Consider the following 16,095-nt stretch of genomic DNA (forward strand, 5'->3'; position numbering starts at 1 on the left):
GTGGGGCTGTGTAAAAGTTGTGCCTTCACAGAGAATGAAAAAGGTGTTGAGGCAAAACATAAAGACAAAAAAGATCCTAAACCAGCTGCTTTTGTCAGTGTTTCTGCTGGTGCCCTCTGAAATGACATCGGTGGTGGTGACATCACTGTCTGGAACTCCCTGAAGGGAAGTTCTGGCCAGGTGGGGGTTGGTCTCTTCTCCCAGGCACTCAGCAATAGGACAAGGGGGCACGATGGGCTCAAGCTCTGCCAGGGGAAATTGAAGTTGGAGATGAGAAAAAACTTCTTTGCAGAGAGAGTGCTCAGGCATTGGAATGGGCTGCCCAGAGAGGGGGTGGATTCCCCATCCCTGGAGGTTTTTCAGCTGAGCTTGGCCGTGGCACTGAGTGCCATGATCTGGTAAAGGGACTGGAGTTGGACCAAGGGTTGGACTCGATGATCTCGGAGGTCTTTTCCAACCCAATCCATTCTATGATTCTATGACATTCTTGGGAACGTGCAAGATAAGTTGGAAAAAGAGTAAAAACTCCCCAAAAATCTCAAGAGCTTTTCCCCACTGCTGTTTCTTCTATTCTGCATTTCATTCCTGTCTCTTCAGATGAGGTGGAGGTGCTTTGGTGTTCTCTGGCTTTGCTCTGTGTTCCTTAGACATCAGCATCTTGGAGATTCCTCCCAGGCATTTCCCATCATCAAGGCAGGGAGCAGCTTCCCACAGTCTGTCCCACATCCTGGGCAGGAGGGAATCAGTTTTCCATGCAGACAGAAACAGGTGGCAAGGGGATGAATTTTAGAAGCAACTATCCACTGTTGTGAAAAGATACTGAATTTGGGAGGGCCTGATGTGGCTGGGGGTGTGTCCCCTCTGGGCACTTCAGGAAGACACTCACCTGTAACGTGGCTGTTGAGGACATAAAGTGTTCACTGCCTTCTTCTGTGTGAGGCATTTTGTCCCATTTTCCAAAGAGACCCCCACAGCTCAAGCACCATCTTCTTTGATTTATTTATTTATGGTATTTATTTGTTATTCCCTTGGTCAGTGACTTTCTCAGTAACTGCCCAACACATGAACTCTTTGTTTACACCAAAAGCTGATGGTGTTGTGAAAGTCCAAGGGTCAGTATCGCTCCTCTGGCTGCTTCCAAGGATGTTTTTCTGGGAAAGCTGAAGGCAGAAAGGTGCTGGCAGGATCAGCAGGCAGGACCTGCCCTGTTGCCTCTATTGCAAGCTCCAGCTTGGTGACCTGGCATGGGTGTGGCCAGGCAGAGCCCTGCCTGAGGTGGGTGCCATGGACCAGTGGCAGTTCCTACCCAGATGCTGGTGCTACCCAGGGATGCTTGGAATGGTGCTGTGCTGGTCTTCTCCTAAGGCAGAGCACAGCATTCCCATGGATGGCATCTCCCATTTATTCCCACATGCCAAGCTGAGCAGCTCTTCCTTCCCATTGGGCCCTGTGTCACTGAGGCCACCTTGTCAGGTAGAAATGACCTGTGGGAGCCTTAATGAAGAGACAAATTAACCTCACAGCCGTGGAGGGAGGTGCATTGAACAGGGGCAGACCCCTAATGTGAGATTTGGGTGTGCTTTTTTGCCTCCACTCAGGGCTGCTTTTATCCAAACCCTTTAAAAAAAAACCTTTTTATTATATTATGCCAAGATTGTGTTGACCCTTTGGTTTATCCTTTGGAAACATGGCTGGTCACCCATCAAAACGTGAGTGAAAAGTCTGCAGAGGAGCAGGACCTGAGGAGCAGGTTGTTATTGGCCACCCCAACCCCCTGCAGCGCTCCAGGCTGGGCACAGAGTGGCTGGAGAGCAGCCAGGCAGAGGGACCTGGGGGGACTGAGGGACAGGAAGCTCAACAGGAGCCACCAGTGTGCCCAGGTGGCCAAGAAGGCCAGTGGGATCCTGGCCTGGATCCAAACTAGCGTGGCCAGCAGGCCCAGGGCAGTGACCCTTCCCCTGGACTCTGCCTTGGGGAGGCCACACCTTGAGTGTTGTGTTCAGTTCTGGGCCCCTCAGTTGAGGAAAGAGATTGAGGGGCTGGAGCGGGGCCAGAGAAGAGCAACGAGGCTGGAGAAGGGACTGGAGCACAAGTGCTGTGGGGAGAGGCTGAGGGAGCTGGGGGTGTTCAGCCTGGAGAAGAGGAGGCTCAGAGGTGACCTCAGCACTGTCTGAAACTGCCTGAAGGGAAGTTCTGGCCAGGTGGGGGTTGGTCTCTTCTCCCAGGCCCTCAGCAATAGGACAAGGGGGCACGATGGGCTCAAGCTCTGCCAGGGGAAATTGAAGTTGGAGAGCAGAAAAAACTTCTTTGCAGAGAGAGTGCTCAGGCATTGGAATGGGCTGCCCAGAGAGGGGGTGGATTCCCCATCCCTGGAGGTTTTTAACCTGAGCTTGGCCGTGGCACTGAGTGCCATGATCTGGTAAAGGGACTGGAGTTGGACCAAGGGTTGGACTCGATGATCTCGGAGGTCTTTTCCAACCCAATCCATTCTATGATTCTATGATTGTGTGAACTGCACTGCCAGATGCCCAAGAGCAAGGCAGGATCTGGCCAGCCTGGGATGATTGAAATTGCCTTTTCTGTTGGATGTGACCAGAGGAATACCTTGGTTTGCCATTAGGTCTTTCAGGTTTCACCCAGGGTTGCCTTCCACCATGTGCTGCTCCACCAGCTGCAGCTCATACACACGTTTGTAAGAGTGTAACTACAAAGATGAAGTATAATAGAATCAATACTCAGAACAATTTTTAAAATATGACTTCCAAAAAAGCCAAACCATCAAGTTTACTATTTCCAGCTGCCTTCTGGTTTCGGGAGCACAAATGGGAACTGCTGTGTTGAACAGCTCCATTAACAAAGGGCTGAATTAAGCTTCAGATGTCATTTTTATCAAGGCTCTTTCATATTTATGTGTAACATCTGAATTTGGAGCTATATAAACAAGAGAGAGTGTATTAAGAGCCCCAAGCAATCCTACAAGAGAGTGAGCCCTGTTGTTTTTCCAGGCTGGGTTAATAGTCAAGGTAGAGCTGTGATTTTAAGGGGACGACTGTGAGCTCTGAGTGCTTCATAAAATTAGGGCTGTGTGTAGAAAATTGGTCTGCTTGAAGCAGCCATGTCAACATAAAATTTAAAATAATTGACTGAATAGACTAAATAAGTTGCATTAGAGTTATTTGGATGGGTTTGGAGTTTCTTGGTGACACTAAACTACCTCTGGGGAAAAGAAAGGAGAGCTCTGGTCCTGATCTCCACCTGAGCTCTCCCGACTTGAGAGCCTTGAACTGTTTAGATGAGCAGACAAGGCTGAGGCTGTGGTGACATCATTTCGTGAGCTTCAACAAAATTCCTCTGATTTGGACCAGCTGAGCATCTGCTCCCCCCAGACTTTGAACTTTTGCTTTGAATCAAACCCAAATTCCAGGCCAGTCTGTCTTCCTCCTCAGCATCCTTCTGCACTGGGGGAGCAGCCCAGGGCCTCTCGCTGCCCCCAAAGGCCACTTTGTATCAGCAGGACTAGAAGTTGTGCCAGAATTACTTTGCTTTGTAATATTACACTTTTAAAACGAGCTTGGCAAGGTGTTTGTGTCAGGAGCACAGAGTGTGTGAGATACACTGAGCACACTTGGCCTCCTCTTGAGTTGCCTTGTCTTCCTACCTGAGGATTTTTAAGGAGGCAAATGACTGAGGGGGCATCCCAGAGAGGAAAAAAATGGGTCTTAGATGTGAAAGGAACTGAAATTTGGAGGGTCAGGTCTGAAATCCCCCATGCAGCGTGTGGGTGAGCACTGCCCAGACCCTGAGGTCATCACCAGATGTGTGGGTGTCACCTTCAGGCAGCTTTTCCTTGCCCAGCTTTTTTGCTGGGAGTGTTTGGCCAAGCCCAGGGAGGAGGAGGAGGGACCCCCAGCCCCCTCCCAGGTGCTCCTGGCCATCACATTCCTGTGTGGGGGCTTTGCTGCAGCCTCCTGTGGGACAGGACCCCCCATCCCAACACCGTGAGTGGCTCCAGCTCTGGTGGGAAGGGGCATGTTCAGATCCACACCTGCTCTGGTGTTCCAGGAATAGCAGCATTGCTCCAGAACTTCTGACCAAGATCCCCAGGGTCCAGTGGGTGCAGGATAGGGAGCCTGGAGGTGTCATAAACAGGCATTTTCCTCTGAATTTGTAATTTCCTTTGTGGAGTCGAGGCCGACAGAGGGGTCAGTGTTGAGCAATCCGAGGCACTCCCATAGCCCTGGGAATGAGAGACCAAACCCAGGAATTTTCATACAGTGTTTTCTCTGCAAATGCTTTTGGTCTGATAGGCACAGATGTGCTGCTTGCGTAACTGGAGATGCAAGATAGTTCTGCCTAAATACAGTGAAAAGCTTCTCCACACTCTGGCTCACACAGGAAAGTGTGTTCTACATGTAGGAATTCAGAGCAGCAACAGAGGGAAACCTTCAGCATGGGCTAGGAGAGAGTTCCTTTGAACCCAACCAACCATAGGTGCATACTCATGGAAAGAACTCCTCTGGAGGTGTTCTACAAGTCTTGCATGATGTGCTGGGCTACAGAAATCATTTTCTACAAGCATTTGGCTGTTGTAGCTCTGAAAATTTCACATACTGACTAAAATCAGCAACTCATCCTTCTGAAGTGCCATTTATGTAGGAAAACATCCTAAACCTCCTAAGCTCTAGGAAACTTGAGATTATTTTTTAAAAGCACTGGAGTCATTGTAAAAGTGCCTATCATGAAGAATATTCTCCCTCTAAATGCCAGTCCTTTATCTGGTGCACTTTTAACCTTCCATAAAATGCTCAGAGTCAAGTCTGGCAAGATGCCAAAGTCTTGGGTCTCCTTCTCCATGCCTTGATTTGTATGGAGCTTTTTGGATTCTCCTTTTAAAGGGGTAAACAAGCTGCTTGCAGGTTTTTTTTGGTCGACAAAATTCTTCAGAAGTTCATGCATGAAAATGTTCTGTCCTTATCTCACCAATCTCTTCATGCCTGAAGTGACCCAGACACTTCTGTAAGTTCAGGTGTCCTCCCCATTTTGTAAGTGTTAAATTGTTTGGCATCTCTGCAGTGAAATCAGGCACTAGAAGTGAGATCTGGGGTCTCAGAGGGGCTCAGATGTTCAGAAGGCTCAGTCTTGGTTCCCCTGGTTCTCTCCTGCCTGCTGCACCTCATCATCTCCTTGCTGGATCCTGCCACCTTTGTTCCAGGGTGCCAAGTTTCATCTCCAAGTGCATGGCATGAACCAACTCCATGTGGATTCAGCACTGGAGTTATTCTAAGGTAGTTTGACAGTAACTAATATTTTACATAGGCCACTGAATCCTGATTTCACAAAGTTGTTCAGGCAGTATTTCCAGTCTCATTAATTTGCAAATTTAATGGAGGTGCTTTTGTGGCATCTCAACATCTTTCAGGAATTGATTTTCAATGTTCAGATGCTTTAGTTTTAATTTTTTTAAATTTCCTCTTTTGATCAGATTTAAAATCTCTTTTCTCAAACTGCTGGTTTAAAAAAAAAGGAAAAATAAGTATTTCTTAGGAGCAGGAAAAAGCATCAGAGGAACTCAGTCCTCCCAGCTGCCTGTGCTGGGTGCTGGAGTTCAGGCAAACAGGCCCAAGGCTTAGGGCAGGGAGCAGAGTTGGTTGACTTTTAAACATCATCACAATAATATGACCTTGTAGGCACAGTAATATATAAAACTGGGAGCTGACTTTCTGCCTGTGCTCCCTTTGGAAAATACACTTGCCCAGAAATTTCAGTCGTCTCAGATTAAAAGGAACTTATAAAATGAAGAGTTCAATGAGTACTCGGTGCTTTTCTTTCACTGCAGTTTAATATTAAGGATTTTTGCTTAGCTTAATACCCAGAAGTGCAACTTGCCCTGGGGCTGTGGTGCCCACCTTGCCCTGCCCTTCCCGGGGCTGTGGTGCCCACCCTGTCCTGCCCTGCCCTGCCCTGCCCTGCCCTCCCCGGGGCTGTAGTGCCCACCCTGCCCTGCCCTGCCCTCCCCATGGCTGTGGTCCCCACTCTGCCCTGCCCTCCCTGGGGCTGTGGTGCTCACCCTGCCCTGCCCTCCCCGGGGCTGTGGTGCCCACCCTGTCCTGCCCTGCCCTGCCCTGCCCTGCCCTCCCTGGGGCTGTGGTGCCCACCCTGCCCTGCCCTCCCCAGGGCCAGAGCTGCCAGCGGGGCTGGAGCCATTCCCGTGGGTCCTCGCTCGGAGCAGCCGCCAAGGGTGGTGGAGATGGATTATAATTAGAGCTCCCTCGTTAGCATAATTGCATTTGGTAAAAAAAAAGGGAATACTCAAGAAAAACCTCCAACTGCAGCAGCAGTAATGCAGTTTCCAAGCATCCCAGTGTTTCCAACCTCGCAGCGGTTTCTGAGCTCTGCCCCACCTTGGGTGGCACCGAGAGCATCCCAGGGACAGCGCTGGTCCCCCTGGGCACCAGCGATGATGCCCGTGGTGAATGTTCATGCAGAAGCAGTGCCAGAAGCTTCCAGCAGAGTTTGGGATGTTGTCTAAATGCTGCCAGGGGGAGGTTTGCCATTCGGTGTCCAGGACCAGTGTGAGCTCCTGTGGGGAGCACATCCCGCTCCCTTCGCAGCAATCAGCAAAATTAAAATGTTTAACCAAGCCATTCACTGGGGAGTGTTGTGTAAAATTACAAACACTTTAAGAGGTCCTCAAGACTTCCATTGTGTTAATACAGATTGCCTTTTAGCGTTGCCTTTATGTAGGACCCTTTTGAGTGAGAATCCAGATGGCAGAAGCTACATAATTATTATTCATTACAGTTAATAAGTAACACTCAGAAGCCCCAGTCAGTTCTACAAGTCCCCCGTGATGGGCATTATGTAAATGTAAGGATGAAAAACAGTTCTTGTTGCAGAACATGTCAGGATTTCAGCTCAAGACAAGGAGATGTGAAGGGCCCTTACGTGTCCCTGGCCCAGATCACAGACCAGGCTGTCATTCCCAGAGCTCTGTCTGCTGGGAATCTCCTCAGTTCTCCAAAGGAAGGGAATTGTGTTTCATTGTAAAATGAGGCTGGAGTTTTGGCCTTTCAGCTGTTTACTGGGGAGAGGTGGGTTTGGTGAGCAGCACCTTGTATCTGGCCCCACCACTGGGAAATGCCTGTCCTGCATCCCAGTTTCAGGAAGCGGCTGAGTCCCTTCGGTGCTTGCGGCCCCTCAGCAAAAAGTTCCCCAGAACAATTGCCATGAATGACAGAAATGAAATCGAGGAGATTCGAGCTCCGTTGGCCATTACCCCACTTCCTGCATTCCTACTTGTTAATTGTCTAATTCCTAACGAGTCTTTGGGCGTCTGATGGACTTCATGATGCGTGCTCACTGCGACGCTTCCTTCCCTCCCCTCCCTGGCCTCATCCCTCACCAGAGACCTTGTTCCTTTAAAAATGCCATCCTTAAAAATCAGAAATACTCAGCCCAGCAAAAGGAAAAGGGAACTTGACATTAGTTGAGCTTGAAAGGCTTGGTGCTGTGAAAAGTGACTGACGTGTGAAAAGAGGCTACAATTAGTTCTTTCCCCGAGCACTCTCCCATTCAGTGCAGGGTCACTCCTTCAGCGAGCCGCAGCTTTGAGGGTAATGTGTTGTGACAGTTTGAGATGATGAAGAATAATTCTTGTATTCAGGGTTGCTGCCGCTTCCCCGCTGCCCTGACACATCAGGCTGCTGTCATTGTATCAGTTATCCACCGGAGCCTGGGCAGCCCCTCCGTAGGTAAGAGGAAAGGGTCAGCTCTTCCAGCAAATGATTTGGGAGGATATTTTGAAACTGTGCTTAACAGGGGAAAACAAACAGAGAGAAAGGGAAAATCATTAGAAGAAATAATGCACTGGAGAGGAGATTTTTGAGTAGACAGAAGGGAGATCACAGGGCTTCGAGAGGAGAGCTACAGGAGAGCACAGCTAAGACAGGCAGCATAATTTATGATTGTTCCGGGCAAAAGAGGACTATATGGATTTTCTACAGGCATCCAATTTAATGCACCCCAGAAAATGGTTTCACATTTAAGCTTGGCAGGGCTTTGTACCTTTTCAGATTTGATGGGGTCCTTTGATAGTCCCTGGAGCTTTCTGGAATTGAGGGTGCAGCCGCCTGGCTGGGCAGGGCATGGCACTGCTCCCCCTGACCTGCAGACCCCTGGGCTGTCCCCAGAGCAGCTCCTCCTCTTCCTCCTTCTCCCCTCCACCTTGGCTGCCACTCAGGATGAGCAGCGTGGCTTGGGCAGAAGAACAAGGGACAGGACAGGAAGATGAGCAGAAAGAAGTGTTTCCTGGAAGGTTTCCTTTCCAGCCTGTGCTGGCACACTGTGCCCCACAGAGGGCTGTGCTGGTGCCGGGCTGCAGGCAGGCCCACAGGAGGCAATGCCAGGCAGGGCACAGCCACATCTGCTTGCAGCTCCTTCCATGCCCCGTTGCTCTCCGAGTGTCCCCCAGCCCCGGAGCTGATGGATGCTGTGAGGCCATGGGAGGGGCTGGGTGTCCCCAGGGTGGGTTGGGGACCCTGGCTGGCCACTCACTGTGCCACCCTCCCTGCCCACAGTGGCAGCCACGAGGGCTTCTGCTGCTGCCTCCACCACGTGTGCCCTGAAAATCCCCGTTGCTCTGGGACCCTGGGTGATGCCAGCAGTGCCCATTACTGTTACTGTCAAAAGCGCAGGCAGGGCTGTTCCCAGCTCCCCTGAAGTGACTTTCTCCTCATGTCTTCAGCAGATGTTCCAGCTCCTTCATCTTTTTTTCCCTTTTTTTTTTTTTTTTAGGGCAGTCAGGACTTTGTGAGTCGTTTCCTCCGGGGACATGGGCAGGTTTTAGTATTTACGTTTCCAGTATTAGCATTTATTTGTATTTGTGTTTGTTTTTCACGGGCTTCTGAAAGCCTCAGGGAGCCATTTATGGGGCCAAAATAATGCAAGTGCTGGTCTTCTCACAGTATTTCATTTCCTTGATGGTGGAAATGCTACGAGAAGAGCAGGTCTCATGTTATTTTGACCCCATAAATAGCTCCCAGAGGCCCCTTTCTTCCTTCTCCCACCCACTCCCCCCCAAATCAAATATTTAGGTTTCTGCAAAGCCTGACTTCTCAACCCTGGTTATCTTGCTTCAGCAGAAGCAAATTGGAGTTATTACAAAATAGCCAGAGAGTCTATAAGGCCGAATGGGTTTTATATGATGCACAATTTGTTGGCTACTGTACAAGTTCATTAAAGTGTATCATAAGAGGTTGTTTTACTGGTACATTTAAGGAAGTTAATACATCTCGACAGTATATGCATGGGGGAATGCAGATACAATAACCCTCAGACATGCTGGGGCCAAGTCCATTCCTGGCGTAACTCCACCAAAGTAAACGCAGTCACTCGCTGGGCAGCCGTGTCCTGCCCTGCTGGCACGGGGCTGAGCCCTGAGCCTGCTGCTCTGGGCTCTGCTGCCACTCAGGCCCACCTTTCCTTGGGGGGATCCTTGGCTTTCCTTCTGGTTTGTGTTTTTCAGCAGCGTGTTCCCAGCACAGAGGACATTGATGGGCTGACTGGTTATGGGATGGGTCTCATTTAGGTGTGGGAAGTATTTCAGCTCCTTTCAGCTGTGCTGAGGCTTGGCTGGTCCATCCCGGGGTGGTGGAGGACAGTGCTGCCAGCACTCCCTGTGTGTGGGACTGGTCTCTCGGGGTACCCACAGTCCCACTGCTTTGTGGTGGCCCCTGGGCATTTCTTGGGGCCAGCCAGGCATTGGGTCTATCAGAAATAAACCTCCAGTTTTAACTCTGTAACAGGAAGGTTGTCCCCATGTCCCCATGTTCCCATGTCCCCAGTCTTGCCTGAGCTTCCCATTGGAATGGCATCAACCTTCCTCTGCCATGCCCTGATCTGCTGCAAGGTCTGGGGGAGAGAAAAATACTACGCACTGGGATTTTTTATTTTATTTTTTAATAATGACACAGACTAATTCAGGGCAACACAGGCACATGTGCTGACAGTGATGCCGGGGGTCAGATGTGCAGGCAGGTAGTCTCTGGTGAGCATGTAAAGGCTAATTGCCCCCCTGGCGTGACCCAGCCGTGCTGGAGCACCAGGCAAGGGTGAGGGCAAGAGCCCAATTTCCTGAGCACGGCGGTGTCTCTGCCGCAGCACTCGGCAGTTTTACGGGGCTTCCTTGGGTATCAAAATACACTGCTCGTCTGCCTCGCCGGCTAATTAGTTCCAGAGTTCGCAGTGCCGGGCGGTTTGAGAGCGCCTGGACTCAGAATTCCGTGGGGAATGTGCGCCTGTGCCATCTGCAGTGCTTGGGATGGCTGTCGGATGTGGGGGCTCTGCAGGGTTCCGTCTGACACCCCCTGAGCCCCGAGGGGCTGGAGGGCTGGGAGTCACCCCCTCCAGTTCTGCCTGAGCCTCTGCACCTTCCCTACCCTCTGTTTTGTCCCTCCCTGTCACACAATGTCCAGTTTTGCAGCCTGGCAGCAGCGAGGAGAGCTCAGGGTGACCACGCTCAGAGCTGTGGGACACAGCCAGGACCCCATCCAGGCCCTGTGCCCACAGGCTCTGCCTCCCTGATTTTTCATCCAGGCGTTTTCCCTGGCTGGCATCAGTCTCTGCAGTGCCACCCCCTGGCAGGCCCCCGCAGAGGTGACAAGCTCTGCCAGCTGCAGAAATGCTGCAGCCCCCAGAAAAGCCCAAACTCCCCTAAACCCCATCCCAGCAGGGCATGCAGTCCCACACAGGGCACCGACAGGCAGGGCACGGCATGGGCAAGGACAGGCAGGAGCTCAGCCCTGAGGGGCAGCAACAGCCAGGCAGGAGCCACAGGGAAACAAACGCTCCTGGCTCTGTCCCTGTGCCTTTTTTAGCCACGGTTACTGGAAACACATTTGCCTGAAAATCAATTATAGGTTGAAAAGAGAGCAGAGTCACCGGCGAGGAGCCGCGCCGGGTTTGGGGGAGCCCAGCGCCCCCAGCTCTGACGTGGGACCTCTAAGCAAAGCCAGCTGTGAGCTGAGGAGATAAAAGCCCCAAATCAGACAGGATAAGCACAGCATTAGTGTGGGATACGCCACTCAGCTCTGATTTAAATTACTGTTTTTACTTCCTGAACTCATGGGAGAGTAAGGATGTGAGGAAAATGAAGAGGTTTAGACGTGGACATTCCTGCACCAAATGCTGGCAGGACGTGGTGGTGAGTACGGCTGAGGTCGTGATCACCGCCGCTTACAGCGTGACCAGCTTCCTGCTGGTTTGTTTGCCTTGTACCCCCAGGCAGATTCTCTCCAGTGCAGGTATCCTCCAGGATGAAGGATTGAATCCCACAGCCCCCACTGCGAGGTGTGGGCTCGCCTGGCTGCGGTGCCCAGGTGGTGAGGGGAGCAGGGCCGTGTCCCAGCATGCTGGGGTGGGAAGGTGGGATGCAAAAAGTCAGTTTTTCCCTAAACCAGAAAGCTTTGTCTATAGATCTGTCCTTATCACATAGTGCTACTGCAGCAAAAGGACTGTTGAGGTGTTTACAGGAGGTTAAATATCCAGGATGAGGCAGTGGAAGCTGTGGAGGTGCAGGAATACTTTGCAGAGAGCAGTGAGGGCACTGCTCCCCAGTTCCTTTGTCTCCTCCAGGAGTTCACCCCTGTGCCTTACATAGAACCTTAGAATGGATAGCATTGGAAGGGGCTTTCAGGACTATCTCATTCCAACCCCCCTGCCATGGGCAGGGACACCTCCCACTATCCCAGGTTGCTCCAAGCCCCGTCCAACCTTGCCTTGGACACTCCCAGGGATGGGGCAGCCACAGCTTCTCTGGGCAACCTGTGCCAGGACCTACCCAACCTCACAGGGAAGGATTTCTCCTGTATATCCAATCTAAACATACTCTCTTTCAATTTAAAGCCATTCCCCCTTGTCCTGTTACTCCGTGCCCTTGTCAGAAGTCCCTCTCTAGCTCTTGTAGCCCCTTCAGGTGTCCTTTGCCCCTTGGCAGCAGAAGAATTTGAAGCTCCTGTCCCCATCCCATCCCCTCCAGACGGAAGTCACACTTGGGGCCGCGCGTCACAACTTGCCAGACTATTTCTTGTTCCCTGTCCCGGCGTGTCTGGGAGAGGATTCCTGTGGTGCATGTGGGCTCTGCCCAATGTCCCCCTGCCTGCCACTGCTGAGTGCTGCTGGGGGCAGGCTGCCAGCAGAGCTGCTGCACGCGGCCACCAGGGCCACCGATGGCTTCCAGTGGCTCACAGAGAGGCCACGGCTGCTAACGATGCTCTGCATATGCAGAAACCCTCCTGTTTTGAGATCAGGGAGCAGGAAGGACTCTGGGAGGTCAGAGGGGGAGATGTCTGTGCGAGAGCAGGAGAGGGAGAGCCACAGCCAGGCTGCTTTCTCTTTTGCTTCGAGGCACAGCTCAGGAAAGGGGGTGTTTTCTATTTGACTTGAAAAAGAGGAGTTACTTATGTCCATTTGGGCAGGATAAAGGGTTGTGAAAAGTCCCTGGTGTTCCCAAGGTGGAGAGTGGCAGTTATGCACTATGGTACACACCAACACTGGCAGCAGTGCTGCTGCCAGTCCCCATTCCCACATTGCTGGGAGGGAAACTGTTCCATCATCTCCTGATTGTACCCTGCTCAGCTCAGCCTTGAACATCCCCACTACCAAGTCCTGACATGTCACGAGTCAGCAGCCTCAGCCCCAGGGAGGGGACTGCCCTGCTGGACAGCAGGTAATGCCTCCCTGCAGCTCCTCTTGGGCTCAGGTGAGCTGTGAGCCCAGCAGAGAAACAGAACCAGGAGCTGCACCCCTGGGAGCGATTCCTAAACCCACCCGGCAAAGAATTATGAGCAAATGTCAGAGCAATGCAACAACAAAGAGATTTGTCAGTAAAGCATCTGTGTGACGGCGCTGTGGGTTTATCCCAAACGCTAACCGGGACCTGCTCTCTGTTCCCTTGCAGAGCTTCAGCGAGAGGGAAGCATAGAGACGCTGAGTAACAGCTCCGGCTCCACCAGCGGCAGCATCCCGCGCAACTTCGACGGCTACCGCTCGCCCCTCCCGACTAACGAGAACCAGCCCCTCAGCCTCTTCCCCACGGGATTCCCCTAAATGAGCCCAACATCCAGGGAGGGATCCAGACAGGGTAACGAGCCGCCTCTCGGCCCGAGCCATCCCGCTGTGCCCGGCACCTGCCGCTCCCGCGGCGCGGGATGGTTCTCGTTACCCTGATGAATATTGACGGCTCTGACGCCTTCCTGAAACAAACTCACGGAATCGTGACTCTGTGTCCCTGTGCAATACGAAGAGGCTCCGTCTTCAATCCTCATAGCCCTGCGGCTTTCTTTTCTCGCTGTCTTCAGGAAGCGGTTGAGTGAGGAGAAATATTTCTAAGCCATTTTGGGTCAAGCACATGGTTTCACAACCATTCTCTGGTCTTCTCGTGTTGAGAGATGAATCTCTGTAACCCCGAGGAGCTCTCGCCGTTTGTGGAAGTGCCAGGCATTAATGGATGAACTGGAGAGACTGGAAACTGGAGGACTTTCTGTGGACAGGGTTGATACTGTTACTCCTCCCTCGTTGCATCTCCTTGCTGCCCTCCTTCCCCTCTGCCCCTCATCAATGCCAGGAGTATTACAAATGAAAATGTTTCTTTTTGTTCTTTGGAAGAATTCTCTCTATTGCTCTGGTTTTCTTCTAGTCATGTATTTTAGAAATGTACTTAATTGACTAACTGCAGTCACAAATTTCTCATATTTGGTTATAAAAGTTGTTCATTGGAACTCAGATATCTGTCCAGAAGTGCATGTGTCATTGAATAAATCTAAGTTAAACAAGAAACTGCTTAAATGGCAATGTTCATGGAGTGTTACTGGGCTGACTGTGGGCTTTGTGTATCTCCCTGGACCGACTGTGTGTATTTACCAACTTGAGGGCTTTAATTAAAGCCATCAGTGGTTGTTAGGCAGCCAGTCTAGCTTGGTTTTGCCTCCCCACTTCCTTGTCCCATATGCAAGGACAGGCTTTTTAAAAACAAGATATTTAGGTGGTGCCTTGGCACCTCTGGAAACCAACACCCATCTCTTGGGATGTCTGAGCCCAGCTCCAGCTCCTTGCCTTGGCTGGGGCTCTGTTTCTTCATCCCACTCATTTCTGTGGGACAAGGACCAGGTGCTGGAAGCAGGGGCAGCCACCTCCATCCACTGTGTCCTGGCATTGTGTGTCAGAGGCTTTGCAGAGCCGTGTAACAGCCTGAACCTCCGTGCCCTGCTGAACGTGCACAGTCCAACCCAGCACCACATAACTCTGCTGATAAAACAGTCCCAGGCTCACACATCATAACCACACGAATTCCTCCATCTCAGCCAACTTGTGTCGAGAAGCAGAGTGAGATGGGACTGTCAGCCTATGAAATTTCCTTCCCACTGCTTGTTTGTAATAGAAGCTGTTTGAGTCATGGTAAGGAGAGGAAACTATCTAAACCCACAAATCTTCTTGCACTCTTATGGCTTAAACCAGCCACACCAAGGGATGCAGAACCGACCATCCTCTTCCTACTCCATACCCAAACACCAAATACCCAGTTCAGTCTTGGGTTTGGTTGTCTTTTTTTTTGTTTTAAACTGTAACACAGCCACTCAGAAGGTTTTGTTTTCTTCAGGCTTAGAAACCACTAATAAAAACGGAGAGTTCACAGCAATAATTTCAGTTTCTTGCTTGGTTTTCAGTCAGTCATTTCTCAAGGAAAAAAAAAAAACCAGCTTCCTTGGGACGAAATCAGAGAGTTTGCCTGTAAGTACTTGCAGCTCTGCTGGCTATATCTGCTGTAATGTTATGTTCCTTTTTGTCTGTAAAATAATGGCTTCAAGTACGGGGCTGAGGGCAGGGCTGGCACCGCGGCCAAACGGCACCGCAGGGTCAAGTCAGTCCACACCAGTCAGGGGTTTTTAACACAGTTCAAGCCAAGGTCAGCTCCAAAAGTTCAAACAAAATCCAGATTAACACATACAGAAGGGATTGTGTTGTCACCGTGATGCTTGTTTCCTTTCAGGCTTTCCAAGGAGCGGGGTAAGGGACAAAGTTCTCGCCGAGGAAGGAAGGCGGCTCTTCTCCCTCCTGCCTGGGACAGCTTGGCTGGCTCTTACTGAGACACAAAGTAGGATAGCACATAACACAGAGTGGTGTCATTGCAAATGTATTTGTTGTTGGCAGGCATTAAATCACTTTTTATAAGTGCTGCAATATGGCCATGTGGAAATTCCCAGTCTGCAAGAAGCTCCTTTGAATCAGGATGTTTTGTTTAAAGGAGGGGAGGGGGGGATTCAAAACCCTACAAACTGGGGCTGTACCAAAATATTTTCAGTCTGGTTCATTGAAAAGAATGTCCTAAATTCCCTGCTGTTGATAGCCCCATAGCCAAACTGTTAAGAAAGCCTAGAGCTTAAAAAAAAAAAAAAAAGCAGCAGCATTGCTATGAGGCAGTTAATTTAACTTTAATTTGATACTTTCACAGATGACCCAGCAGAATAAGCACCAAGTTCCAGCTCTGCTGTGAGCCAGAGAAAACTGAGTGTGTTGCAATGATGACTGTGTAGTGTCTGATTCATTGATAACTCTATAGGGTCTGACAGAATAGTAACTGTAGTGTCTGACTGATCAATAATATAGTCTGATTTAATGATAACCCTATAGGGACTGACTTATCAATACCTCTATAAGGTTTGATTCAACAATAACTCTATAGGATCTGATTTAATGATAATTCTGTAAGGTCTGATTCAACAGTAACCCTGTGGGGTCTGATGCATCAGTAACTCTATAATGTTTGATTCACTGATGCCTCTATAGGGTCTGATTTATCAATAACTGTGGGAGGTGGTTCAGTACATCCCTGCACCTTGTTCCTCACTCACATCACACACCTGCTCCCACCCATGGCCCTGCCTTTAGCCTGCACACAAAAACCCCCACTTTCCACTGGGTGCCACACACTTTTGTGCCCACACCACCTTTCCTCCTCCTTAACCTCAGCAGCCATAAGATAACTCCTCTTCAGGCACCAGGAGAGAATGGTTTTCTTCCTTGAGGAGGTGTAGAAGCTGC

General features: G+C 50.5%; 1 protein-coding gene across 6 annotated transcripts in view; it reads left to right on the plus strand.

Annotated features, from left to right (window-relative positions):
- The window catches only part of BCAS3 (BCAS3 microtubule associated cell migration factor), a 341,997-nt gene extending 328,080 nt beyond the window's left edge, over nt 1–13,917 (plus strand). For 2 of the 6 annotated variants that reach the window (XR_011699536.1, XM_071575032.1), the window contains exon 25: nt 12,956–13,043. Coding sequence is in view for 4 of the 6 variants with exons in the window: in XM_071575029.1 (XP_071431130.1) it covers nt 12,956–13,104 (149 nt within the window). In the remaining 2 variants the exon portion in view is untranslated. Of the gene's footprint in view, nt 1–12,955 lie in introns of all 6 variants that reach the window. The other 4 variants (XM_071575029.1, XM_071575030.1, XM_071575033.1 and 1 more) reach the window with 3 other exon arrangements.
- The last annotated feature ends 2,178 nt before the right edge of the window (nt 13,918–16,095 follow it).

The sequence above is a fragment of the Pithys albifrons genome, chromosome 21 (genome assembly GCF_047495875.1).
Source record: "Pithys albifrons albifrons isolate INPA30051 chromosome 21, PitAlb_v1, whole genome shotgun sequence".
NCBI lineage: Eukaryota > Metazoa > Chordata > Aves > Passeriformes > Thamnophilidae > Pithys > Pithys albifrons.